The sequence below is a fragment of the Python bivittatus genome, unplaced genomic scaffold, assembly GCF_059951505.1.
Source record: "Python bivittatus isolate LINGU-HERP-01145 unplaced genomic scaffold, Pbiv_v1 ctg000570_np1212, whole genome shotgun sequence".
Lineage (NCBI taxonomy): Eukaryota > Metazoa > Chordata > Lepidosauria > Squamata > Pythonidae > Python > Python bivittatus.
In genome coordinates, this window is record NW_028277097.1 from 15681376 (window position 1) to 15708176 (window position 26801).

General features: G+C 43.4%; 1 protein-coding gene across 1 annotated transcript; it reads right to left on the minus strand.

The window, feature by feature from the left end:
• Positions 1 to 812: 812 nt before the first annotated feature.
• LIPG (lipase G, endothelial type) lies at positions 813 to 26406 on the minus strand. The gene is made up of 10 exons (XM_088152817.1): positions 26116 to 26406; positions 21598 to 21794; positions 19037 to 19216; positions 16137 to 16245; positions 13506 to 13730; positions 10186 to 10428; positions 9191 to 9311; positions 8606 to 8824; positions 5506 to 5610; positions 813 to 4357 (listed from the first exon to the last, which is right to left on the minus strand). Exons 1-10 carry the CDS (start codon positions 26225 to 26227, stop codon positions 4336 to 4338), a joined length of 1533 nt encoding a protein of 510 aa, XP_088008943.1. The 5' UTR covers positions 26228 to 26406; the 3' UTR covers positions 813 to 4335.
• Between the last annotated feature and the right edge of the window lie 395 nt (positions 26407 to 26801).

Genomic DNA, 26801 nt, shown 5'->3' on the forward strand with positions numbered 1-26801 from the left:
GGACTCTTTGGAAAAGACCCTGATGCTGGGAAAGATTGAAGGCAAAAGGAGAAGGGGACGGCAGAGGATGAAATGGTTAGATAGCATCACCGAAGCAATGAGCATGAAACTGAGCAAAATCAGGGAGGCAGTGAAGGACAGGAAGGCCTGGCACAATATGGTTCATGGGGTCACGAAGAGTCAGACATGACTTAATGACTGAACGTTTTAAATTATTATGGATGTAGATTCTGTCATTCCTAACCCAGTTGTTGTTTTAAAAGCATTATCGTTGTGTTAGTTGCTTTACTGTGAAAATTTATTGGGTTCTGGATTAATTTTATTGGATTGATTTGCAATTCTTGTGTTGCTGCTTTGGTTTTCTACTGTGTTTGGGCAAAGGCACATTATTGTCATTATCGTCATCATTAGTCTAATTTGCACTTCCAACATTGGAAGACTTGAAGGACCTGGTTGGAGACAGATGACCCTGGAGAAAATCTATGGGGTTGCTAAAAGGCAACACTAACTTGATGGCACATAATTAATCAATCAAATGTGCACTTCCTAGAGTAATGAAGTGGAAGAATTATTCTTTGATTTGTACATTTGTCCAAATTTGACAGGCTGCAAGGCTTTCAAGAGACAACTGTAAAGCCAAGGGGACCAAGTGACTGTGACTTGATGGGAGATATCCAACTTTGCATTTCTGCTCAGCTGAACAGATTGACTGAGTTCCTTCTTGATGCATTCTCCTATAGACACACCATGTTAGGAATGTTTAAAGGAAAGAATTAAAATGTCCACATCTTGTTTTAAAGAAGTCACTGAGTTTATTTTTCTGCTCCTGGCTTGTAAAAAACACGTTAGACTAAAAAAAAGATCATCTTTATACAAATATACAAATGCACATTGCTGGAAAAAAAAATAAATAGAGGAGGAGCAATTATTACAAAACCCACTATATACACATTAAATTTCACAGAGCTTCAGGATCACTTCGTAAGTTGGCACACGTCACAGTTAAATTACCAAAAATTCAGTTCTTAAAAGACAGACAAATGTGGGGAAAAAACTTCAGACTTTGGTTGAGACCATTAGCCCATAAATATGAAATTAGCAGTAGAAAAGTGCCTAGAGAAATGTAGCTTTAAAAATAGGCAGCTTTCTTTCCTTCTGAGGGAGCTGTCACTATCTGTAGATCGTTTTAATCTGCTCAGTGCAAACCTTTTATCTCTCAAGTGCCTTCTGTAGGAATTTTGCAAACTTTGTAGAGTCAAACAACTTCATTCTTTAATTACAAAGGGGGGCAGATCTCATTTGGACAGAGCAAGAACTCTTAATGTACATTAAAGAGTTTCCACCACGGTGAAGGCCATTCCATTTTATCCCTGTGTATGTTTGTTTGAAAGAAAGCCAACCTAGAGTAGCTACTTCTTCAGAAATGTAACAGGCCTTCTGAAATGGCAGAGAATTCAGTTACTTCTTGGCCATGTGTTGCATCCATCTGATCTGAATGTACAATTACATGCAGAGAATTACGACAGCCGTAGCTCATAGCAGATGAGATACTGGAACAGTAAATCACACAGAGATGCAGTAGACACCACAGGCTTACCACTCAGCTTAGTATTAATTAATTTCTCACAGCCCTCTATAATAATTGTTTTCTCATGGCCTATCATTTATAAAATAGAATCTCCTGTACTAAGAGGAAATTGTTTTCCCCAAAAAAGAGGATGGTTTCAACAAATGAAAACCCAAGGACAATCCAAAGGAAAATGTTCATATTTTTCTGTTGGGGAAAATTCAAGAGAAAAATATGAACTGGCTTGGGGAAAAAAACAATGAAGACCAAACTTGTCCAAGGTTCATGGCAAGAGATCGGGGGTTGGGGAGCGGGGGGAAGAGTGAATAATACAACTAATATATCTTAAAAAGAGTCATGGAACCCTGAACAGAAGAACTCAAAATTATAACATCTTCTTTTGGGTCCCATTTAATCTCTTATTAAACCAGACATCTTTTAAAAGACACACAAAAGTATTCTTTGCTACCATTTTTAAAAAAGAAGATTTCTTAGAGGGGCAGGTGAAATTGTTGCTGCAGAGTTATTCCTGCCATGGGAACAGAATGATTCTCTCTCTTATAGTTTAGAAAAGAAAAAAAGAAAGAACCAGAAACAGGGAGGTATTGTCTTGATAAACAACAGATAATTTTGAATGTAATGCTTTGGTCAAGTGCATATGGAGAATCTAAGAATTATAACGTTGAAGGAGAAAAATACCACTGTCATCTCCTCCCCTATTACATGAAGACGTTAGGGTTGTGCACGATGGAACACCTCTGCTATTCACTAAAGCAACCCAATTTTCTTCTGGCTTCCATGTGGACCTAGGAGGTGGGAGGCACCTTGATTTGAGAGTTGCATTGACTTTAATAAGCAAATTTCTTAAAACAGTCGCTTTTCTCCCCCAGGATAGTGAGGAAGGTAGAAAGAAATTAGACTGCCTTAATGAATAGCATTAAAGTGTTAATGAATCGTTGCACTTATGTGAAGTCTGAAACACTTCTGAGTCCTTTTCAAGTATGCCCAGCTCAAAAAGATATCTAAGGTGATCACGGGAGTAGACAGTTTAAACAGGTGCCAAAATTTGCCATGTGCTGCAGTTCTTGGCTTCCATAAACTCTTTGCATGGAGTACAAAATCATGGGCAAACTTCAGGATTATCTACTCCGTGTCTTGTTTGTTTTACTAATACCTCAAAATCTACCATCCAGAGATAAAAACAAGATAAAAATTTGGAATTAAAGATCACAATACTCACAACCACAGTTTATGCTTGCTATGTTGTTTCTTGTACGGTAGAAGTAAACTGAGCCCACAAGCCTTTCACACAAACTACATTCTTGGCTCTCTTAAGCTTTCTTCATTTCAACAGCCTCATTTAGCTGGTAAAAAACATCATATTCTGAAATATTTGGTAGCTAATACCCCTCAATTCATTGAGAATCACCCCATACCCTACTAGCAGATTCCAACTTAACTTTTATCTGAGGGGTACACAGTTACCTGAAAAACCTTTTCAATGTCAAGCAAGCCCCCAAAGTCCCTATTTGAAAAAAGCACAATGTTTTAAAACAGATTGTTGCCTATTGCTTAGGTTCTTCATTTGTGCTAAATCATCACATCATAATACACTGAGAATTAACACACTTTGTCAGACTCGCAAAGATACCTCACCTGCCTCACCTACCCAGGACTGCTGCTGAACATAAGTCATAAGGCACGAAGGTCTTGGAATGCACCGTTTCACACACACCCAGGTAAGGAAGAGGCAACGGTTGAACAATTCTGTGCATCGGTTTCTTCACCTCTCAAAAACCAGCTCTCTTCTCTTCCTATTATGCTAGGTTATAGTTCAACGAGCAGATCAATTTAGGATGAACACAAGAGATATCATCTGCTGCTAAAAATGCTCTTCATCCAAGAATTCCATACCAGGGCTATACACATCTCAAAATTAATTGGGAAGAACATTTCAGATACGGCGTGAGCCCAGCCTCTCCTTAATGTTCATGAAGTCAACCCCATTGGTTTTTTTTTCAGCCTTCTACATAAATGTCCCCAAAGGTGCAGCTGCTTTAAGGAGTTAATTCATTAAAATTACCGTGACTCCTACAGCAACAGTATCTTTTTAGAGACTTGCACAGGAGCCTGAAAAAAAAAATCAGATTGTTTGAGTGATAGGTAGAGGGGCATACTTCTTCTCCATCCTTTTTGAAGTGTACACAGAATACTCTATACCAGTGTTTCTCCACCTTGGCAACATTAAGAGGGGGAATTCTGGGAGCTGAAGTCCACACATCTTAACGTTGCCAAGGTTGAGAAACAATCATATGAACTGATCTGTCTGCATTCACATCAATCATGGTGTTGCAATAACGTGCAATCTGTTTTTACTGAGCGTGTAAGGCATGAGAGGCAGAGACAGGATGCGACCCAAATGCTGACGAAGGCAAGGTGGCATAGGCACAAACCAGAAAGGTTCTCGGAAAGGAGGCCAGTTGAGTAACACGTTGGGTTTGCCCCCTCCCAATAAATTATTCTTTAAAAAAGTAGAAGCTATAAATATAACAAAATTCTCTGAATTATCATCCACACTGAGATAGTTCTTAGCAACCCAATATATCCATCTTTAAACTACAAGTTCTCGCAAGTGCTGACAAGTGAGGAAGCAGAAGGAAAAAGTCTGCAGAAACATGTCTTGGTCTTTTTGTCTTTCTTTGCAGCAAACGCCTTTTCCAGCTGGGTTGGTCCCTGATGAATCGAGGAAGCTTCTCAAGGAGGACGTTTCAATGCAGATTTGGTCTTGGTCTAAGAGGGGAAGAGAAAAACAAAGAACAAGATCTAAGGGGCTCAAATACAGGTCTTATGTGCTTCAGCAATAATTTAAGATTTACTGGCCAAAAAGAGAAAAAAGAAAGAAAGAAAAAATCACCCTCTGAAGATTTGTGGGGGGAGGTCACGTTCCTGTCCCTGGCAGCTTATGGGATGTGTAATTTGAGTAATCGGCACTGAACCACAAATGATCTTGTCATGCTTGTGGAGAACCACCAGTGGAGGCTTCCAGGCACCACAAAGTTAAATTTGCTTTGCAGTGGAAGTGTGTTGGGGGGAATGCTGAGTGAAATGCCCTATTTACTAGGGACAGTCAAGAGTTCTCTTAGAGCAAACATGAAGAAGCAACGTATGTCACCGTGGCATTCAGAAACCAAAGTTGCACCTCTCCCACGCGTTCAACACCTATTCAAAGATGACATAAAATGCAAGTTGGAAGGAGCCCCACTGACGCTGCCCCAGATGAGCTAATTTCTTTTTCTTCCACGGTTGTAATTTCAGGACGCTGCAGGTTAAGGAGACTGTGATCTTGTATTCAGGAGGTCTCAGGCCTGATGCTTGGCAGCCTCCAGTCAAAGCAGGATATCAGCCTGCTGGCTACATCAGTCCCCGGGCAATTCACGGGGGAAGTCAAATAAACAAGATGGCACCCCTGTGATCAAAACTTGGCCCTTTTATTTTTACATACAAGGTGGAGCTTTGTGCATTTGCAGCTGCCATGTTGATTTTTTTGACCACCCTTACAGATGCCCCTGCCCCCAGCTCCCAATTTGCAGTCTTCAGATGCCCACAGAATGCCCCAGAGTGGTCAGCAGCAGCATCTTTGGACCTGGGATTTGATTTGATTTGATTCCTTTCTCTTTCTCTTTCCTTCCCATTTTGCATGTTTGAGGTGTTAGGGGGCTTAAGGGGCACACTGAGTAGTCTAAGCTTTGGAGAAGCTTTGGGGTACCCACTGCATCCTTCCAAGCCTTCCCAAATCGGGTAGTTGTAGTGTTAAGGGATAACCCTGCCCAAAGGAAAGAGGTTTGGGGGAAAAATTGTCTTTTCTGGAAGACAATCAGATAACCCCTCACGCCACCTCTATTGTAGCAAATGAATTCTGGATTGGCACCAAGACTTACATTGTTTTGTTCCATTTTTGCCACCCTTCTCGGCATTTTACAAACCAGAGTTCTTGGCCAGGAGATATGTTGGTCATCTCAGGGTCTTCTACACAAAACACAAGCCTAAAACAAACAAAACATCAAAAAAGGTGTTTTAAGCCATATGGTACAAAAGGACTTTTAAATGGAAAGCAATACTGAGCCATCTATTCAAATTTCTGTAACTTTTCTTTGACAAAACTGCTAATTCCCAGATCAATGTTTCTCAACCTTAACTTCTCCCTAGCCAGCACAATGGCTGAGGAACTCTGGGAGTTGAAGTCTGCCCATCTTGAAGTTGTTGAGGTTGAGAAACACTGTCCTAGAGATATGGCTTTGTGACATCTTCCTTAGGGAGTCTGGCCTGGCACCAAGTTCATTATCACTCCCGTGCCAGGCAAGGTCTTTTTATTCTCCTACATATTCTATTTAATATCTTACTTTTGAGTTACAGCATTTTCAGATTGATTTCAGACACAGGTAAGCTGCCCTGAGAAGAACCATTTTGAAGGACAGCGTATACATTTCTTTGAAATAAATGCATGAATATTTGTTTAAAAATAATGCCCACGTTTTGGACTCTGCCTGCCTCTGCCTAGCAGAAACCAGAAAATGAAACCATGCCTTGTTCTTAGTTGGTCACCGACTATATTCTCCAGGCCTCAGGACCACTTGCTGCTAAGCCAGCTGTCCCTATGGTAAGCAGATGCACAAAGTGCTTCTTAGCCATGAGGCAGAGATGACTTTATTCACTTATCTGGTAGATTTGTATCCTGCCTTTTCGTTCAGGAGCTCATGGCAGCATACACAGCAGCCATACTGGAAATAGATGGGACGGAGAGTGTGTGACTGGCCCACCCAATGAGCTTCCATGGGTGAAAGGGGATTAGGACCTGGGTCTCCTCCTAGTCCAGCACCTCCACCACCAGACCACACAGGCTCTGGACCTCAGAGAGAGGGACCGGTCCAATATCACCCAAGGGGTTTCTATGGGTGAGGGGGGACTAGTTGGGTCTCTCAACTCCTACTCCAGCACCTTCACCAGAATGATGATTCTGGCCCTTGGGCTGAGAGGGAGGCCCAAAGTCCTCTCAGGAGCTTCCATGACTGAGGATGGATTTGAATCTGGGTCTCCCCACTCCTAGTCCAGCACCTTCACCATCAGACCACGCTGGTTCTGGAGCCCAGAGAGAGGGACTGGCTCAAAGTCAGAGACCAGAACCAGGGTCTTCTTGCTCCTAGTGCAACACCTGAACTGTTACATGACAGCTCTCTCCACAGTTGCACACAGAAGTTGTGTTTCCTCTGAATGTCCAATTTTGCAAGCAGACAGGAGATCAGCAGCATCTTTCACTCCTACTCGGGAGTCTTTGAGGAATGTCTCCCCAGCCATGTGGGAGTAAAATACTTGAATTTGCTCCAGGTTAGTAAAGTAGCTCCTACATGCATGGAATGTGGGCCTGGATGAGGATCACTTGACTATACATAGAGGCTATTTGATAGCAATAGACTGCAATCTTCTGATCTGTGACCGTCCTGTGACTCCAGAAAGCATAAGATGAAAATACTTATTGGGTAGATAAATTTGGAGTTTTAAAGTCAAGCACACACAGACACACAGAGAAAGCTGCATCATCCATGTTTACTTAGACTGATACTTTCTACAAGCAGCTCTTTCAAATCTATTGTCATGAAGAACCCAAAGATTTCTCTTAGATTGAGGACTGGTTTAAATTATATTTATGGAAAGATAACAGATGACTAGATTGTTTCCCTTACATTAATTTTCGACCTTGTTAAAGGCTCTTCTACTGCACCCTTGAGTTAATATGTAAAGATGCTGGTTAGGATAAGGTATTGTTCAGGTCTTTTGTTTGTTAACTATTGTCCTGCTTCTGAAAGCAATTTTAATGCATAACCTGAATGTGAAACCAGATTGAATTACTCCAGACTATGAGTATTGAAAACTGAAATAGCAGCTGGCATAAATTCACTGCTTTTTCTACCATCCCCCTTCAAATCCCTTTCTCGGCACTTTATTTCACCTGATTTTCATTTCTTTAAAAACTGTTTATTTTCATTTCTGAAAAGGGAATACTGCAAAGCAAAGTATATTTGTTTCCAGCATTCCTTTTTTTCCAAGAAACTCTGGGCCCCACAGATTCCCCCTAAGCATTCTTCAAAAAATAAAAATGATGGGAGAATTGTAATCCTTTGTTTTGTTTGGAAGGGTGCCTGCCAGCTTAGAAAAAAAAGGTAGGCTTAAACTAAGGTGATAGACTGGATCTTGGGAGAACATAAGGAGGTAGACAAGAGCAATGTTACCATGTTGTTGTTTAGCAGATCAGCCACTTCCAACTCTTCATGCCCTGACGGGGATCATTTTGCCAAGACTGTCAGTAAATAACTTGCTTTATGTTCTCAGAAGCTCTGCTTGTGTCATTTGTATTAGTATCTACACACCTTGTCTTCTGTCAGCCTTTTCTTCAATTGCCTTCCATTTTTACTAGCATTAGAGCAGTGTTTTTCAAACTCAGCAACTTTAAGATGTGTGGACTTCAATTTCCAGAATCTCCCAGCCAGCATGCTGGCTGGGGGATTCTAGGAGTTGAAGTCCACACATCTTAAAATTTTTCCTATCTGAGGGATTCCTTGCCTATATCTTTGTGGGTTTTCACAAGCCAAGAACTCGAAGATAGGCTAGTGGCTAAAGTTCCAAGTAAGCTGAAGATTTTTGGTTGTCAGAATACCTCTTGTTCTGACTGTTGATTTTTTGGAACAGCATTGCAGAAATAGGGTTAAGAAGTCATGGCTTGATTAAAAGGGATGGTGCTTTCAGGATACATATGACGTTTAGATGGCAACAAAGCACTTGGTGTACACGTGCATGCGTGCACATGTGAATTGCTTAGTTCAAGCTGAGCATCCCTTCCCTGTCTCATAGGAATGGCCCTCCAGTTATTTTCAACCGCAGCATGTCCCACCACTCTGGCTAATAAAAAAAGATGCTGGGGCTTCACATCACCACCATCCAGAGGGCCACACACTCCCCACAGGTGATCTTTCAGCAAGCACTTACTTCTGTTGAGTTTCGCCAGACTTCACACGGAGGCGCCTGATTTGCAGTTCTTTGGATGAGCTGTCAGACTTAGACCAGTAGTTTTTCACTTCTTTCCAAAAGTTATACCACGACTGAGTAGGCCTTTCCCAAGTAAGCTTGATCTTTAGAATATCACCCACATCTTCTTCTGTGTAGACAAGGAAGGTGTTGGTATAGTTCACGCCAATCTGCTCATACCTGAAAATGAGGCAAAAGTTGGGCAAATGTTCATTCAGAAAGAGCCGAGGCGGGGACCCACTAGCTCAGCCTTGCTTCAAAGGGAAGTTCAAGGCCCCCCGGGTTCCAAGAGTCAACCTGGTGAGATAGATCAGACCCACAGACTGGAAGTTCCCAACCCTTCTTTTTAAGCCATGGGTACTAAGACATGCTGTGTAGGATCACAAAGAAACTGAGAACTTCTCTGAACCACTCTCCTCTTTAAAACAAGGGATTCTACCAACTCTTCTAAGGACAGAGTTACGGGAGCAAAACATGGATGTAGACTTTTTAGAAAACAATATCAACTTTAAAGAGAAAGACTGATATCCCAAATTCCCCACTTACATGTCCAGAGGTAGAGGTTGGGAATCCCCATTGGTTCCATGGAATGTCACAGAAAAAGCTGGTTCTGTTTTTCCCAGACCCTTATAGCTGAAGACGTGTATCTTCATTTGATAGTGAAAAACTGAGGAAAGACAGGGGGAGTCACTTTGTGCAGAGCCAAAATGAGAGTTGCAAATCTTTTGTAACGTTAATAGACGTGGCTTGCAAGGTGAGGGCCTACTGGCCAAGGATCTGATTGCCAACTGTGTTGTTGGGATCCCAAACTAGAAGGCATAGAACCAGAAAAGCAGTAGAGTGTGGAAGTTGGATTCCCCACTGCAGTGATTTTGCTGTTACAGGTAGTGTCCTTGTTTAGCAACTGCCTCATTTAGCAACCATTTGCAGTTGCAACAGAGTTGAAAAAGTAACTTTATGACCAATCCTTACATTTACAACTTTTGCAAGTCTGTAAAGCAAAGGAAAGCTGAAGGAAGATCATGAGCACAGTCATGGTTTCACTTAGTGACTGCTTTGCTTAACAACTGAGTTGCCGGTCCCAATTGTGGTCGCTAAACGAGGACTACCTGTATTTTTTTTTTAATCCTCAATATTGTTAAATGAAATAACTGTTAAAATTCAGGCATTCAGGAGGAACCAGGTAGATTGGCTATTATCTGAACATTTAGGGAGTAGTTGTCAGTCACTAATCTAAAGATTTATGCCAGATTAGCTGCTACTGGACCTACTCTGATATAGAAAATGGGTGAGCAAGAATGTAAACAATAAAACTGAAACATTTAAACTTTTAAGCATTCTGAAACAATCAAAAGCTGCTGCAGTGACTTCAAGCGTGGGTTCTCAGATGCTGGTCTCCAATTCCCATCCCCCTCCACAAGCATGGCCAGAGATTATGGGAGCTGTGGTCCAACAACATTTAGGGACCCACATCAGGGACACTCCAACATTGCCAAAGGCCTTTCATTCAGGAGGAGGAGGAGGAGAAGTTGACATCTTACCCTTGAAAGGCATGCCTGCCCTTGTCTTCAGATACATCTTGCTGTTCCGTTTGTTCCTCATTTTCTTGGTGTTGTACCCGATGCTGTTGCAACGATTCTTGCGACAGCTCAAACAGATGCCCTTTTTGAAGCGTCCAGAGTCCGTGCACTGGAAGGCAAAACTTTGCTTGTCCTTGTTCACGAGGGAGTCCACAAAGAGGAGCACCGACCGTTCATGTTCACACATCACAAGGTCCCCAATCTCTAGATGGGTAGATGGGCCACAGGCAATCATTGTGATGCAAAAACAGCCATTTAACATTCTCCCTCAACAGAAGCGGAGGAGAAAATCCACACGTGCAGCAAGATTTATGATTCTTGGTGGCTTTCAGAGTTCAGCACGAGCCAAACTTGGCCAAGAACCAGGCAGGCCAGTAGCCAAGAATTTTGCAGCACAACCCAAAGGACACACATATCATTTAAATAATAAGAACGATGCAGAACCAGTTGGAATCGTTTCATAAACTGAAATAGCTTTGCATTTTCAATAGGAAGGAATGAGTTTTCCAAGCAATTGCCAATTATCACAAAGCCTCAAATTCATTAGCCAAGAGGGCATACGTTCCTTTCACATTGCCACGAGCAAGACTCCCCAAAAGATGTTTGAAGTTTAAATAACTGCTTTGCATTTATAAAATGCTCCTTGTAGTTTAAAGTCCTTCCAGAGCATTTTTAACTGAAACCCTTAAACACAGCCCTTCCTAGCCTGGCACCCTCCAGAATTTGGGGGCTACCAGTCCCATAATGCGTCCCAGCAGCAGGGCCTTTGATCATACTGCCCAGTGGTTATGGGAACCGAACTCAGCAGCAGCAGCCACATGGGAAGGTCAAAACCAGCAAGATGGCATCATCATCATCATCATCATCATCATCATCATCATCATCATCATCATCATCATGGCATTCTGTCTGCCACCTTGCTGATTTTGGCCCTGTCTCCCTCCTCCACCAGATGTCCCTGATTGCAGTGCAACATATTGCTTTTCTGTGAGATGGGCAGCTATACAAGTTTGATTAAAAAATACAATAAATAAATAAGTAAAATAAACAAACAGATCAGGAGGTGGCTGCTTTAAAACAACCCAGAAATACAAGTTCGTTTTGTATTAGAGCCATCTTCAGTTTATTCATTATAAAGAAAAGATGGAAGCCAGCATCTTTCTTTTCAGAAGGCAGAGCCCCCAAAATGTTTTAAGATGATTTTATTAATATTTAATTTTATTTAATAATATTTTATTTATTAATTTAATAAATTAATAAATAAAATAATTGATTTATTTTATTTATTAATATTTAAGAGTGTGTTATCCTGTTCTAATGCTCACGAGAATCCTGTATGGAAAGAAAGGCCAAAGACGTAGAAGTTGTATTGGATTTTATCTTGGAGACTGCCCGAAATATTCCCTCAGTTGTTATGTTCACACAACATGTTCATCAAGTCAGAAAAATACAGTTCCTACCAATGCATTTCCATCATATCCCAAGCTTGTTTAATGTTAGCTTAGGTTCGCAAAGGTGCACACATGTGCATCTTTGCACATTCTACAAACCACAGCCCACCTGGTCAGTTTCTAATGTGTTGTCTTCTACAAAAAGTGATATCTAGATTAGGCAATTAGGCACAACTGGTTCTGGCCCAAATTCTTCAAAATGAGAACTATGACAAGTACCAACTCTGGAAATCTGTATTCTTTCATCCAAGTTATAAAACCTAGAGAAATACCCCAACAATGAAGACAGAGATTTTCAGAATTCGAGAAGCCAGGGCCTACTCACATTTCAAATAGGATAGACTTTTCTCATCACAAATTCAAGAATCTGTTCTACATAATTCAATTTAACTCAATTTAAACTGAGAAATGCAGTGGTTTTGGAATGGAAGAATGAGAGAAAAAATAATCTTCCGCATAAAGAATTCCCTTTGAGTTGGATGCCCTTTCTTGATAATAAAAGGTTAGAAAATGTGGTCTTGGTTGCTATACTTGGAGAACTGAAGACATTTGGAGAAATAGCTTGATATCCCTCTTGAGTGTGGATACTGAAAATATAAGTGCTGAGACAATGTTTTGCCTTATTTAACTTTTCTTCCTCTTTTCTTCTTTTTATTTATTTTATTTATGTACTGCCACACTCCACATGGATTCGTGGCAGTGTATAATATTTATATTAATATAAAATATATTTTATCAAAAGTCACATTTATATCACCATTAATACTGCTGATATGGTACTGAAAAGCTTTACTAATTAAGAGATGTCAGCTTCAACCTTACTCAGTGGCCACACTTCTACTTAGAAATGGGTTAATCAGTTTAGTGTTGTGCCCCGAGTCTTACTAAACTAAACAGGGATCGGTACATGTAAGAATTTGGGAGAATTTTCGACCATATTTATGTCCATCAAGTTCTATTTAAAAGGAAGCAGTAGAAGTTAATTTTTTATTATATATTGAAGGCCCTGCTCCAGGGTTTCTCAACCTTAGCAACTTTAAGATGTGTGGACTTCAACAAGCTGGCTGGGGAATTCTGGGTGTTGAAGTCCACACATCTTAAAGTTGCTATGGTTGAAAAACCCTGCCCTATACATTCAATAGACAAGCTCACCTTTTCCTGCTCTACTTAGGTAACCTGGCTGTCCAGAAACCCAATAACATAATTTGGTCAAGAATCTGGGTTTGCCTGCAAATGCCAATCCTGACATGCTCTGGGCTTTCCTTCTCAGCTTGTCCAAGCAAAGCAAGAAGAATATGAGGTTTGGGTTTAGCCGTAATTCGTGCAACAATGCAATCACCAATTCTCCTAAACCAGACCAAAACAGCTGAAGGACACTGCTGTATTGTGTGAATCCTAAAAATGAGTTAAACATGTTGTGTGAATGTAGCCAATTAGTCCCTCTTAGCTTAGCCTACCTTCTTGGGTTGTTAGGTGGATAAAGGAGACAATCCATAGTAAGGCCTCCACTCTGAGCCAAGTGGGGGACAGATGGATTATAAAAAAAATCTATGCTGTAGAGTGGTCTTATGCAGCTAAGCCCTCATATGCCTTGTCTAAGACCATCTGTTGAATATTTCAAGGCAGGGTAAACATTTGTACAATGACTATTTCATTGATACACTTGTTTGGTATCAGCTGTTACACTACCTTCCTCAAAGACATGCTGTCCCATCTCTGAAGAAATTCCCATTTCCCCCTTGGAAATTATTCCGACGTGGCAGACCTGCCCTCTGGGAAACCCCTACCCCCCAAAGCTCTGTCACAGACCAAGCAGAACAGTCAACTCACCTCCTAAGGCGAGCGTTCCCAAGATGTCAGTAAGGCCACATCCCGGCTGGACGTCTCCTCCATTGGGGTAAATGTCGACATGACCCACAGGCATCTGGATCCCAATGCTGATGCCCAATGTTTCTCTCGTATACGTGTGCAAGACATCCACAAAATCAGCATCGTCAGGAGAGAGACGTCTGCTTGGATCGGCTCCCTCAAACATTGGGCCAGCTGGATCCAAGCCTGGAGTATCAAGGCATGTGGTTAGTCCTTCACCACAATTGAAGGTCATCGTTCTTCTAGAAGAACCTGCTTTATGTCTTATCAGAGGAATGGTTAGTCTAGGCCAGTACCAGGGGCAAACTTTATGCTGGGGCCAAAATTCTTGACCCCTTTTCTGTGGGTTTTTTGTTGCTTTGTTTGTTTAAAGTAATTTAGGGAGTTCCTTTCCTCACCCTTCTAAATTTGCAATAAACTTGTTCTTAACACACACGTTTCTCTTGGGTTCCTGCTGAAAAATGACAGGAAACTGGAATTTTTATCTGTATTTTTCTTGCATACTCATGGTGATTTGATGATTGCAACAACAAGCTAGTGAGGTGAGTTGGGCACAGCCAGGTGGTAACTTTAATGGGCATTCCCAAGGAGGCAGAAAAATATGCCCCCATGGCTGGGCTTTGCAAGTAGAAGCAGTGTTACTCTCACAGCTTTAAGGTGGGATAATTTCAGGGAAGTGATTGGCAGACTCCCCAGCTTCCTTTCCCCTTCAATTCTGGGTCACCTGCTGATCCACCAATCGCTGCCCAGGACATGTGGCAAGGCAAAGTTGGGAGACTCTGGATATCCCTTTCTGATTCATCCTATGTTCCCTTGGCCAGTCAACTGGAATTGTTCTGTTTGTTTGTTTGGACACAGAAGAGCAATAGCCCTAGATCCAAACCATCTAAACCACCATCACCTCCTTTTTCTCAATGTGCAAAATTACTTCTGGGTTGCAATAAGAAGAAAGTACAACCACTGACAAACAGTCAGGATATGTTTTGTTTCTTTGCTTGACATGAGAATATCAGTTCCCTGGGAGATCAATAGTCTCGGGTCAATTTGTTCCCCCCTCCCCTCCCAATCCCCTTGCTGACAGATCCACTCTATGCAAGATGGGTGCCTGGTCTTTCTCCAGCCCAAGCCATGATGGACATAGAGGGCAGTGCCCAATGACTAGAAGGGGAGGGGCATGGGCCTGCAGGATAATGAGCGGTCAATGGGAGTTGCGAAGATCTAAGCTGTTGACTGCAACTTCAGTCACATCATTAATGAGGCATCGCGGATTGTCTGTACGGCAGGATTTGTACCAGAAAAAAGAAAAGAAAAGGGGAGAATACCACTTTAACAGGGAACTCTAGGGAACTTTAACTGGGAGCTCTAGGCTCCCTCTGCAGTGTGCTGGCAATGAGATGGGGGCGGTGTTAGGAGGTCCCATCTCTTAAAATGATTCCTGGAGCATCCTTGTGCTGCTGTAAGTGGATGGTAGGGTGAGCCCAAAGACTGGTCCAAAGACACCATCTCTGGGGCTGAACGGGGACTGGAAACTGAAGCTAATGATGTTATGGTGGTCTCATGGTTAGCGTCCAAATTTGGGGGGAGGGTACATAGAACATGAAATTAGTTTTCTGAAGCTGTATGGAGCCTATGTCCACCTACACTGACAAAGCTAGCTTGTTGTTAGAGCTTTTGTTTGGCCCAAAAGGAGCTATATTTCTGCAAGGTCTGGTTTGTTGTCTAATAGGACTTGCAGCCAAGATGGGAATTCTCTGCGGGAAAAAAGGAAATGGAAGAAGGGTTTCATTTGTAAAAAGGCAGTTTTCATGCATTTTTGCCTCAAAAGAGCAGCATATTTTCAGCAGTTCTGAAAAAAAGGGGGTTGGGAATCACATGTAGCTTTGGGGCTTCAGGTTGCCTGGTTTAGAAGGAGAGGTGTAGGGGAGCTCCTCCATGATATGTAAAGCTTGGGGAAAATATTCTTGGCAAAACAAGGTTATGGGTGTGTGCACACAGACAAAAGCACGTATGCATACTTATACGCACGTACACACAGGGCTGGGAAGAAAAGTTTCATTGATGACCCCTTCCCAAAAAGGTTATTTTTCACATGGCAGTTAAGCTTAAGGGAAGATGGGGGGCGGGGGGGGGTGGAAATCTGCTGCTAATGCCAATGAAAGTTTTTTTTTTAATCTTTCCCCTGTGTAATGAAGGAGTCAGGGCACTGGAAGTGGGAAAGACGACGACATGGCAGAGAGATAGCAGTGGGGGCAGAGACAGAAAGGAGATGCACTCCTATCTTCTGACTTTGGCCCCATCCACCACTAACCACAACCCAGCCTTGACCAAAACACAGCTCTACAATTACCCCCAAGGGCATACGACTGGTGTAGAAGGCAGAGAGCAAGATCGGGTTACCCAAGGCTATTTTGAGCAGAATGGGTCTGATTAATTACCTGAAGCTGCACACACAACGTCAGGGTTTACTAGGTCTCTCGGGCTACAAAACCACTTCTTGTACTAGACGGGACATCTGGCAGTTGCAGGAAACAGGAGACAAACCACTGTAACATTTTTGGAAAGCAAGAGAAAGCTGCCAGGTGTCCAGCTTACCTGTAATTCTTCCTATAGTCCCCTGGGCATAGTTTCCGGTATAGCCAGCAATGTGGGCCCCGAGACTGTAGCCAATCAGATGGACATTCTGGAGTTGGAAGTCCTTCTCCTGCAACAATTAACAGGATGAATGAGTTGCTTGCTGCTGGTGAATAGCTATTATTTAGAAGAAGCAGGAGAGAAGGGCACAAGGGAAGAGCAGGAGAAATTGCACCAAGATAATCATCACTGGAATCCTTCCCTGTAACAAATGATCATCTGATGAAAACTGCAGTGGCAACCATTTCAAAGGCAAGGAAGTCTCATCCCAAGATTCAAGCTGGTTTTCTGTTTGAAATTCTGAGATTGCATGGGGCAATGAAAGTCCCTCCTATTTTGCAACCACCAGACCATGACTGCTTCATGGGCTCACACAGTACATCTTGGATACACCCAAAGTACTCCTAGAGCTAATTAAAAGTTATTATGCAGCTGTTCTGTCTTTCATCCTTAAGAAGAAGGTGGAAGAAGGAAGATGAAGGAGGAGGAGATTAAGAGAAGAAAGAAAGAAAAAGCAGTGGGAATACATAGGATTATAAAAGATATACAATGTAATTTGAATACACATGTGCATTGTAGCCTCATCTGGAAGCCCTTCTGCTGAAGTTGCATCCCAGGGGAAGGAGCGTGTCCTCATGCACACAAATGTTGGGGAGACACAAGCCTCTAGGGCCTGGGGTGGGGAACATGTGGGAAGGCAAACCACTCTCATTTTCTGCCTCCCACTGAAATCTTCCAAGAACAGAGTTTGGCCTCTGCTTTGACTTTAGAAAGCTATAAACAGATTAAGGGTCCAGATGACTTTGAAATAAGACTTTGGAATTAATTATAAAGAATCCTTCCCACAGGAAAGTCGACTTGTTTTGAACTTTTTCTAATTTTTTTCTAAAACATAATACAGATAATTAATCTTAAAAATTGGACACTAGAAGGAACTAAAGATTTTAATTAAAGGAGAAGAATACCTGATCAACAGCTACAGACACAAAATATTATAACAATGGAAATACTGAAGGACACTTTTGAAAAATGGAATCAGAAGTTAGTATCAACAATGTCAATAGTGTTATTTGCTTCTATGGATAGACTATGTCCAAAAGATGTTTTGGAAGAAATGGCAGAAAAGGAACAAGTTTTATCTGTCAAGACAAAGACAGAGTTGACATTGAAAGTGGATCTACAAATGACAGGCTACAAGAATGACATGGAAAAGATGTCTCATTGGACATACAAAATAAATTGGTTGATGCTTTCAAAATCAAAAGGAAATTACAAATAATAAACCAAGAGAGTAATCTGAATAATTCTTATGTATTGGATTTACAAAACAGATTTGTTAAAGCTTGGATGAATCTTGTGAGAAGGGGCAAAAAAGAATTTTTTTAAAAATCAAGTTCTATGACATTATTTGAATGGACTAAAGATTACGATTGTTAGAAGTAAAAGTAAAAGTAAAGGTAGAAGTAGAAGTAGAAGTAAAAGGAAGGAATATAAAGTTGGCTTATTTGATCAAGGTTAAAACAGATATGTTTCTGGCAACCCTTAGTGGACTTTTGCTGACACCAGGACTGAAATGACAATGCTTTGTTTATAGATAAGAGATGGGACATGGGATGAAGAGATCACTTGTTGTAAATTAAGAAGAAGTGAAAAGTTACTGAAATTGTTTAAACTTGTTGTGATGAAGGTTGGAAGCCACTTTTTCCTTCCTTCCTTCCTTCCTTCCTTCCTTCCTTCCTTCCTTCCTTCCTTCCTTCCTTCCTTCCTTCCTTCCTTCCCCTCCTTTCCCTTCCCTTCCCTCTGTCTTCCTACTTTTTTCTTTCTTTTAGTTTGTATTAGTTTTACTATTGAAATTATAATACTTAATAAAGATTAATAAAATTATTTAAGAAAAAAAATAGGCAAAACATCTCTCCAGCAAGAGAAGGCAAAGATCTAAAGGCCAAAAAGTATATTCAGAACTGTTCTGCAGTTAAACCCTTTCTAGACTATACCACATTACATGACAGATGGAGAAAATCTCAAGCTAGAACTTTCCTCTCAGAAAGAAAACCACATCTTTAAAAATCAAGTGTATCTAGGAAAAGTTAATTTTAGTTTATGCCCAGTTAGTCACCCCACTATTCAAACGTGAACTCTCTCCTCCCAACTACAAACTATTCCAGGCTACAAAGGGCTGTACCAAGGAACAGCTAGGAAATTAAGTTCTAAATGTATAGTTCAATTAAAGGAGGCCCAAGTCTAAATGCCAAAGGCTACATAAAACAGTTTGGAAGAGCAGGCTTATCAAGTGGGAGGGAGATTAATTAAAGACAGAAGTTGACTAATTAGCCGTGACAGAGAGAGGGAAAAAAGCAAATTTGGATTAAGGATCAGCTGCCAGCTACAAGGGAAGAGGACTGCCTACTGAGATCAGCAAAATCAGCATGTGCATAACATAACAAATATTTAAGATCTGTGAAATGATGTTTTTCCTACTCCCAAGTTTCCCCAAACTTCACATTTCCAAATGACAGCAGGGAAATAACTAGATTAAGGAATAGATAGGTTAAGGAATGATGAAGCAATTAGGGAACAACCAGGCACCTCTGAGCAAGAGACCTGAGTCAGATTGGCGGATACAGAAGGATGAAGCTTCTGTGCGTTTCAGGTAGACTGTGTCCTTGCGATATCCGTATGTAATCAACCCCAATTGCTTCCTCTCCTCACCTTTTCTGGCACTCAGCCAGCTTAGTAACAGCTCCAACAAGGTCTCGCATTAGCAAGTTTGGCATTTCCGAGCATCAACTTGATGCAAGTTTGGGCTGTCGCTTTCTTGTACAATTTGCACAGTGAAATGTTTGCTAGCTTGTAAAATTTACCTGTAACCAGTTCAGCAACTCCGCAAGTTCTTTTCCAACCACCCTGGTGTTGTTCACAGCGGTGGGGTAGAGCTGTTGGGCGAGAGCAAGCCAGTCCACCACCACCACGTTGGCCTCCTTCTCGCGTTCTTGTAGAGCTGAGACAAGGGTGTCCAGCCATCCTTCATACATGCCACCCATCTGGAAGAAGAATCAGGATATGACTCCATTCTAGTCATAGGAGGATTGTAACAAGGCCTTGAAATACCAATAAATACGTATTTTTTAATAGGAGGGATACGGCTGTTAATACATTTGGGGAGTCATCTTGGAGAAGACCTGGTTTCAACATCCCAAGCAAATGGCCAAAGACTTGGATGACCAGAGGCTGCATCCTGCAAGCCTTAGTCCAAATTTAGAAGAACCCAGTCAGGCAGAGAGGGCATGTTGCGGACCCTGTCAGCAAAAGGATGTCGGCTGGCGGGTCCAGGAGGAGAGCCTTCTCTACCGTGCCCCCCACCCTCTGAATATTCTCCCCCCAGAGGCACAGCAGGCCCCTACCCTCCCGGCTTTCCAGAAAGGACCGAAGACCTGGCTCTGCCAGCTTGCGTGGGACAATAAGAGTTTCAACCAACCCTGGGGGTGGCTGGTGCCCTGATGATGCTCCCTGAGCCTAATACTCACTAGTTACCTCAATCCTTGGAATATACTTATTTATTGAAGACTACTCTTATATTGTATTTTTAATTATTTTATCTTTTCTGTAAACTGCCCAGAGTCGCTTTTTACCGAGATGGGCGGTGACAAATTTGATATATAAGTAAGTAAGTAAATAAATAAACCTTGCAACCAATCCGTTCGGTTCTCTAGCAAGAATGATTTCTTCCCAGACAGCCTGTTGGGCTAGTGAATCAGAAGGGAGAGAGGAAATTGAGTGGCCCTTTGGTCCTGTCCACTGCAAACATGTGGCCTGCAACATTTTAACCCTAACCCCTTGATAGCTTATTCTATTATCCAAGCAAAAAGTAAAGACTCCCTGAATTCCACACAACTCTTGGTGACCACACGGACAATCCATGTACTCTTCTTGGCAACAGTGCACAGACATTCTTGCAGGATGTTTTTTTCGGCTTTCCAGGCTACCCTGCATCTTACGGATTTCCTGCTTAGTCTCCCTTCCAAATACCAACCAAGCCCAACCTGGCTTAGCTTTGGTTTTGGTTTTATATCAACCAAGGCCAGTTAGATGGAGCAACTTGCCACGGGTATAAATCTTGACAGCCCCACAGAAGGGATCTGCCATGGCTTTCTTCCAGGGTGTTTTTCTCAACTTCCTACTTTAGGTTTCAGTCTTGGGGTTTTCTAGTAGTCTCTCACCCAAAAATTAATCTGGTTTGATCCTGATGGTTTTTTTTCTAAATCAGCCAAGGCCAGCGGCTGGTTGCCACTTATCTCAAACTAGATTCTATGAACTAGGACCCTCCCAGTTCAGATAAGAACAAGTCTTCAACCTTGATAATTTTTGGACAGGTTTCCATACAATGGCATCCCCCTTCACCCCAGTGCCCCATGCCCAGATGAGGGATAATACTATTATCCCTTATTTGATTGTAAAGAAATTATAACACAAATTCAAGTGTTCTACTGGTGGCTTACAACACTCTGAAAATCACAACATTATTTAAAAAAAAAAAACACCATAAGGCTATTATTAAAATATACTGTTTCCCAAACTCAAAGTGGAATCACGATTCTAGAGTTGGCCCTTCTTAACTTAAAGTAGCATAAGCGCATGAGGACCTGATGTTGACCACCATACACTGATGCACCACGCAACCTCCCCTCCACTTGCTCAGAAATTTCCTCCCCCACACACATTAATACAACTTGTTCTTAACTGCATTGGGACAAGTACATTTCTTTTCTTGTTTGCGGGGGGAAGAATTTTGAAAAGCATGTAGCTCAGGGAGGGGATTTTCCCCAACTATACACACTAGCCCCAACCCAGAAAGTTCTACCCTGCTTGCATTAGACAGTTAAAAACAGAAAGGCAGTCCCATGCTGGATATTTAATGTATCATGTAGTTCAGCCCTTAGAAGTCATTAACTGCCTGTATTTGATTGTCTGGGTCCATAAAGTGATTTTTTTCCTCTTTTTTGGGGTGGGGTGGGGGGAAGGACTCTGCCATATTTTTCTTTCCAAAAGGCATAAAAATATCTGGGGATGATCCTATTACTCTCACACAGCAGGCTGCATATTACCAGGGCAAGTGGACAGGGACTGACTCAACCACTGATGGACTCCCAATTATTTTCCCAGGAGCCCATGGCTTTACAATCAAATGCCTTCAGATGAATTGCAAATAACAGACTGATACATTTAAGTGAGGTCTCAGTCTAAAGTACTAGAAATGACAAGCGTAGAAGGTACCTTCCATCAAGAAAGATCGGTGGTTCAAAGCTGTATATAACTTGTGTTTAGATACAGCAATGCTGCCAAAAATTAGTCACTGTAAATAATCACAACTTTAATTCGGGAGCTTGTCATGTGTTGTGGAGCTCAGTAATGTCCTTCTACTTACTGTCCATCCATGAATAATGAAGAAGCTTTTTGCAGACACATTGAACTTGCAATCATCTAGGAGCCCGTCTTGGCCAACAGTGAGATAGCAGCCAGCATCATTTGGATTTGGGGTGGTACGAACAATGAATTTCACTTGTAGATTCTGAACTTTGGGTGGTTCTTCTCTCAGCTTTAGCACTTGAGAAACGTTATCATCTGGAATAAAAGCATTTAGAATTTAGCATCACTGATCTGTAAGTGATGTTGAACAAATAAATTGAACAAATACAGAATCTATCTTCCTAATGCAGCCATCCCCCTTGGTGCCCTTGAAATGTGTTGGATTTCAACCCTCAGAACTGGAAGCCGAAATCCAGCATATCTGGAGAACATCAGGTTGGGAAAAGCTGACTTCATATTGAATGGCTATCAGGTGCTGGTAACAGTGTAACTTGGCACAGTTCCCCTGTCCATTCACTGAGAAAGCAGAAAGGCGTTTGCATCTGAAATAGACCTTTCCACATTTCATCTACTCAGGTCTGATGACTGTATCAAGGATACCTACAAGAATTTCCTATTCTCCACAAGCTGATTCAATAAATATCTGGCAGCTTTTCAAACTGTTAAAATGCTCTTGTGGAAACTCAGATGAGTCAGCTGCAAACCCACAGACAGCCACCATGGAATGACTTTGGCCAAATAATTTTTTGTTCTGAGACCATGGAGACCTGCCTCAGAGACAAACAATACCGTATATCTCTTTATCACACTAAGCCATTTTTATAACTTCTGGGTGCTAACTTTCCACACAAAACCAATCTGAGGCCAAGAATCCACCCAAACCGGAGAAGAAAACTAGCCCTGTAAAAATTCATATCATCCTCTCCCCTTTGGCCAATGATCTCAAGACATCCCATTTTTATCCTCATGTAACTGGCCAAGAATCTTGGGTTAAGAATGGGCCACAAAGCACCCTGTGTCGGCTGAGCAGGAGGAGGAACTTAGACCCACCCCCCAGATAAAGCAGAACGCAGCTTATTCCACCAATGTCTCCTCTCCACTCTTTAAACATCTGCTGCACGAAGTCAGTTGGTTTTCAAAACTGCTGGAAAGATTTTCCACATCTTCTTGGCTGCAGCTGAAGTCCCACATGCTTGCAAGTTGCAAAATGGGAACAGGGTGGCTTCTAGCATGCCGCCTAAACAGAAGCTAGTTCTGGATTGCCCCACTACCCTTTTGCTTGAATTGTGACACTGAACGTTGCCCACAGATGCACATCGGTGGCTAAAAGAGGCATTGGTGAGAGGCTGTATTCCGTGGAAATTCTCTGCTGTTACTCACTTTTCCTCTGGAAACTTTAAAGGTTTCTGAGAGGGGCAGGAACATGTTCAGAGGGGTTTTTTTTAGACTGTTGTAACCCCACTGGTTCTGGAAATTCAAGGGGAACACAATATTTTGGGGGGGGGCAAGGGCCATGTTTTCACCTTGAGTGGTACGCTGTGGTCTAAAAACAAGGGTATCAGAGGGGAATTAAAAAGTCTAGATAGAGCCGGGATTGTGCGATCAAAGCCCCGCCCCTTTTTTACACGTGTTGCACGACCACATTTATGCAACACATTTTCCTTGATGACTCAGTGAAATCATTTGCCAGGTTTGCATAATATCTGGAGACATAAACTAATAAAATGGGGTGTTAACCCTAACCAAGTTTAGCATATTAGGGAGCATGCTAGATAATTAAGGAAGCTAGTTAATCGTGTTGTGCAAATACAGCTTATGGGTGTTCAGCAGAATGCCTGCTTGTTCAAAGTGCATACAAATAAGACTCTGTGGGCATCTTCAGCATTCTGCCAAATGCACCCTCCCAAATTGCATGCAGACTTTGTACATATTGGCTCCTGGGATACAACGTGTCAAAAGACATGCAGAAGGGAGGCAGACTGTACAGAAGTGATTTTTTGGGGGAAAAATGATTGTATGTATAGATTGAGTTTATGATTCTGTTGTGAAATGCCATGTGTATATATGAATGGGTGGTATCTAAATAAATTTGTCTCACTCACTCTTGAGGGACCACATTCTACACCAGTGTTTCTCAACCTCCTCAACTTTAAGATGGGCGGACTTCAACTCCCAGAATTCCTCAGCCAGTGAGGAATTCTGGGAGTTGAAGTCCGCCCATCTTAAAGTTGAGGAGGTTGAGAAACACTGCTCTACACCAAATCCTGTGGCCTCTCAGAATGCTGATGGACCATCCCATTCATCTTTCAAAGCAAGCCCCCTGTCCCTCATAAGTAGTAAATTCAGCTCTTTGTGGTGGTGAAAAGTCTGCATTTGAAATAAAGTTCATCTCTTCCACCTTCATCATAGGCAGCTTGAGGACAAAGCAGGCTGTAATGAAGACTTGAATCTAATTAAGAAAATGGTTATTGATTATACTCAATTAGGAACACTCTTTCCATTCATGTAGACCGGCCCTTTGACCAATGCCCATTTTCCTACTTTTGAGCAAAAGTCAAACACAGCCTTTTTGTGAATCTGAACCAGAGAAGCATCACGTTTGCCCGTAAAAGGAGCAGAGGGGATACAGTTCTCTAAGCACAAATTGCTGCTGAGTAGTAGGAACATTAGAAAAACTTCAGTTTAAGTTGCAAGTAGGTAACAGAAACAGCCACAGATAACTGCAATTAAGTGTTATTAAATTACATATAGGGGCAACTGGATTTTTTCTTGCTCTACTCCCTCTGCAACAACACATCCCTTGGAGTCATATAACCAGTTGAACAGCCTAGACTAAACCCACATCAGCCAAGACAATATCTCCAAAGGGTACTTCTCCAGACTTCCCTCAAAATCCCAAGAGTATTGAGGCCAATAAAAGGATTCACCAAAGAAATATGAAGTATGCCTGTGCCCTGGGGCAGTCTTTTGGGTATAGTTAAGCAATAGCATAGATCAGTGCGTGGCAAATAAAACCCCAAGGGAAGATCCGTTGTGCTCAATTGGCAAAGGATTCTACCCTCATCTCAATAATTCAGAAGCTCAGCTTCATCTTAACCCCCGTTTATGGAGTCAACCTTACAATGTGGCATATTGTGTCACACGGCTACACTTTGCAGACCGTTAAGGGTGGAATTTGCTCAATCGACCAAGCCTTGCGCAAGCAAACACATTTGAATAAGCCATTGCATTTGCCAAGAGCCCTGTGCTTCTGAGGATGTGCAGAGAATGAATGAATGAATGAATGAATGAATGAATGAATGAATGAATGAATGAATGATTTCTGATGGAGAAAGAAAAACACCAGAAGAACTTGCTCATCAGATAATTAAACTCAGGATGGAATTGTGCCATAAGATGTTAATTTAAAAAATGAGGCATCAACAACGGCTCGCTTTTCACTATTATGACAATGTGTTTATTCAATGCTACCTCCAAACCAATGTAAACTGCATTTTTGCCACACATCGAGCATCCCTCTTTTTAGCTTTAGCTGGGTCACCTTCGTGGATCTATTACTACAAGTCAAGAGCAGGGTTAGCAAGTCGTCAAACAACTAACTCAAATAAGAAGCACTGATAGGGTTACCCTACATTTTCTGAGAAAGCAACCCAATCGCTCTGGTTCACAACACATCCCACGATTTGCTTGGTTTTGTCTGAGTGCAGCTAGCGAAATATCTACTCAGTGGGGGTGACTTCCACGAAGCGTGGTCAGGCTGCGGCTTAGTGCAACGAACGACTCTTCCTCCCGGGGCAGGAGATACAGACCTGCACTCTGGCCGCGCGTTTCTGCCCTGCCCGTACAAACTCAGCGCGGGTTTGGGGCGGCGGCGGCGAAGCCAGCGCTGCAAACGCACAGCAGACCCGCCCCGCAAGCTCTACAACCAGAACTTACACTTTCCTTCTTCCCCAGAGCCGCAAAAGGGTTCCACTTCCATTTCCCGAGAAGCGGCTCCCGGGGTGGAGAAATGTGCAGGGCCAGGTTTCGCAAAAGGCCTCGAACCACCGGCGATTCGTGTGCCCGATTATCAAACCCGGATTGGCTCGAGTCCTCACGTGCGTCGCGCGCCCCCTCCGCCGCACGAACAGCCCCCGGCCTCTTTCCCCCTCAACGCCGCTCCCTCCCGCGAAAGCAGCCCTCGCTGGGAAAAAACGTCGAGGTCTGATCAATCCTCGGAAGTGCCTCTCGCCTCGCCGTCCCCTCCCGGCACCTCGCTTGGCACCGGCGACCCTCCGGAGGACACGCGAAGGGAGAGACGAGGCCGGGCGATGACACAACGGGAACCTTCCCAGTTGGCCGAGGTTGACCGAGCCGCGCTCCAGCCGGCCGGGCAGGGGCATCTGAGGACAGCGGGGATCTCCCTCGCGGCGCGCCTCCGCCGGCCCCGAGACCCCGCCGCTCTCCGGGGAGGCGCGGCTCGCGAAGAGCAGCCCCCGGCGGGACTCCCAAGCCGCTGCACCCGGTCGCCCGGGGGGTGCCGCTGCCGCTGCCGCTGCCGCTGCCGCTGCCTCCCCTCGCCCTCGCCCCGCTGTACCTCTCCTGCGCTCCGTCTCTGTCTCCGCTCCCTCTCCGGCGGCGGCGGCGGCAGCGGCAGCGGCGCTCCCGAGGCGCAGCAGGAGCGGCAGCAGGAACAGGACAGCGCGCATCGCTCTTCTCCGCGCTCAGATAGCGCGAGCGCTTCGCCGGCGGCTCGGCTGCGGCTGCTGGGGCAGGGCTGGCGGCGAGTGCCGCGGAGCAACGGGCGCAGAGCGGGGCGAGCAGCCGAAGAGCAGCGAGCCACGCGCGAGCGCATCCACGGAGGAGGAGGAGCAGCAGCCGGAGGCGCCTCTCCGCTGGGACTGGGAAAGGAGGGGGGTCCTTTCTAAATAGGCGAGTGGGCGCGTCACCTGACCCATGGCCAGAGGGGGACGGGACTCCGGAGGCTTCGGCTGCAGGGCGCTGATTGGTCACGCCTCCCTGACGTCGAGCGAAAGCCGGCCAAAAGTGTCAATGAAGCGGCGACACACCCACCCCAGGGAGGGGGAGCCGGGCTGGGCTGGGCTGGGCTGGGCTGGGCTGGGCTGGGAGCCGGGCGGGGAGCCCATCCCTTTCAGCCTGGCAAGGCAAGGAAGGTCGCCGAGGATCCGGCAGCTCTGGGGCTGTCGGTGGCCGCTGCTCCGGACGGCTAGTTGGTCACCCCCAGCACGAGAAGCCACTGGTCTCTCCAAGGACCCTTGCAGG

What these genes read in the sequence shown, in the direction of transcription:
- LIPG (XM_088152817.1), bottom strand. Translation starts at nt 26,227, where the DNA reads ATGCGCGCTGTCCTGTTCCTGCTGCCGCTCCTGCTGCGCCTCGGGAGC. An exon ending in TCATTATTCATGGATGGACA is followed by an intron (nt 19,217 to 21,597) that starts GTAAGTAGAAGG and finishes TTCTTCTTCCAG; the next exon opens with ATGGGTGGCATGTATGAAGG. An exon ending in AGTTGCTGAACTGGTTACAG is followed by an intron (nt 16,246 to 19,036) that starts GTAAATTTTACA and finishes TAATTGTTGCAG; the next exon opens with GAGAAGGACTTCCAACTCCA.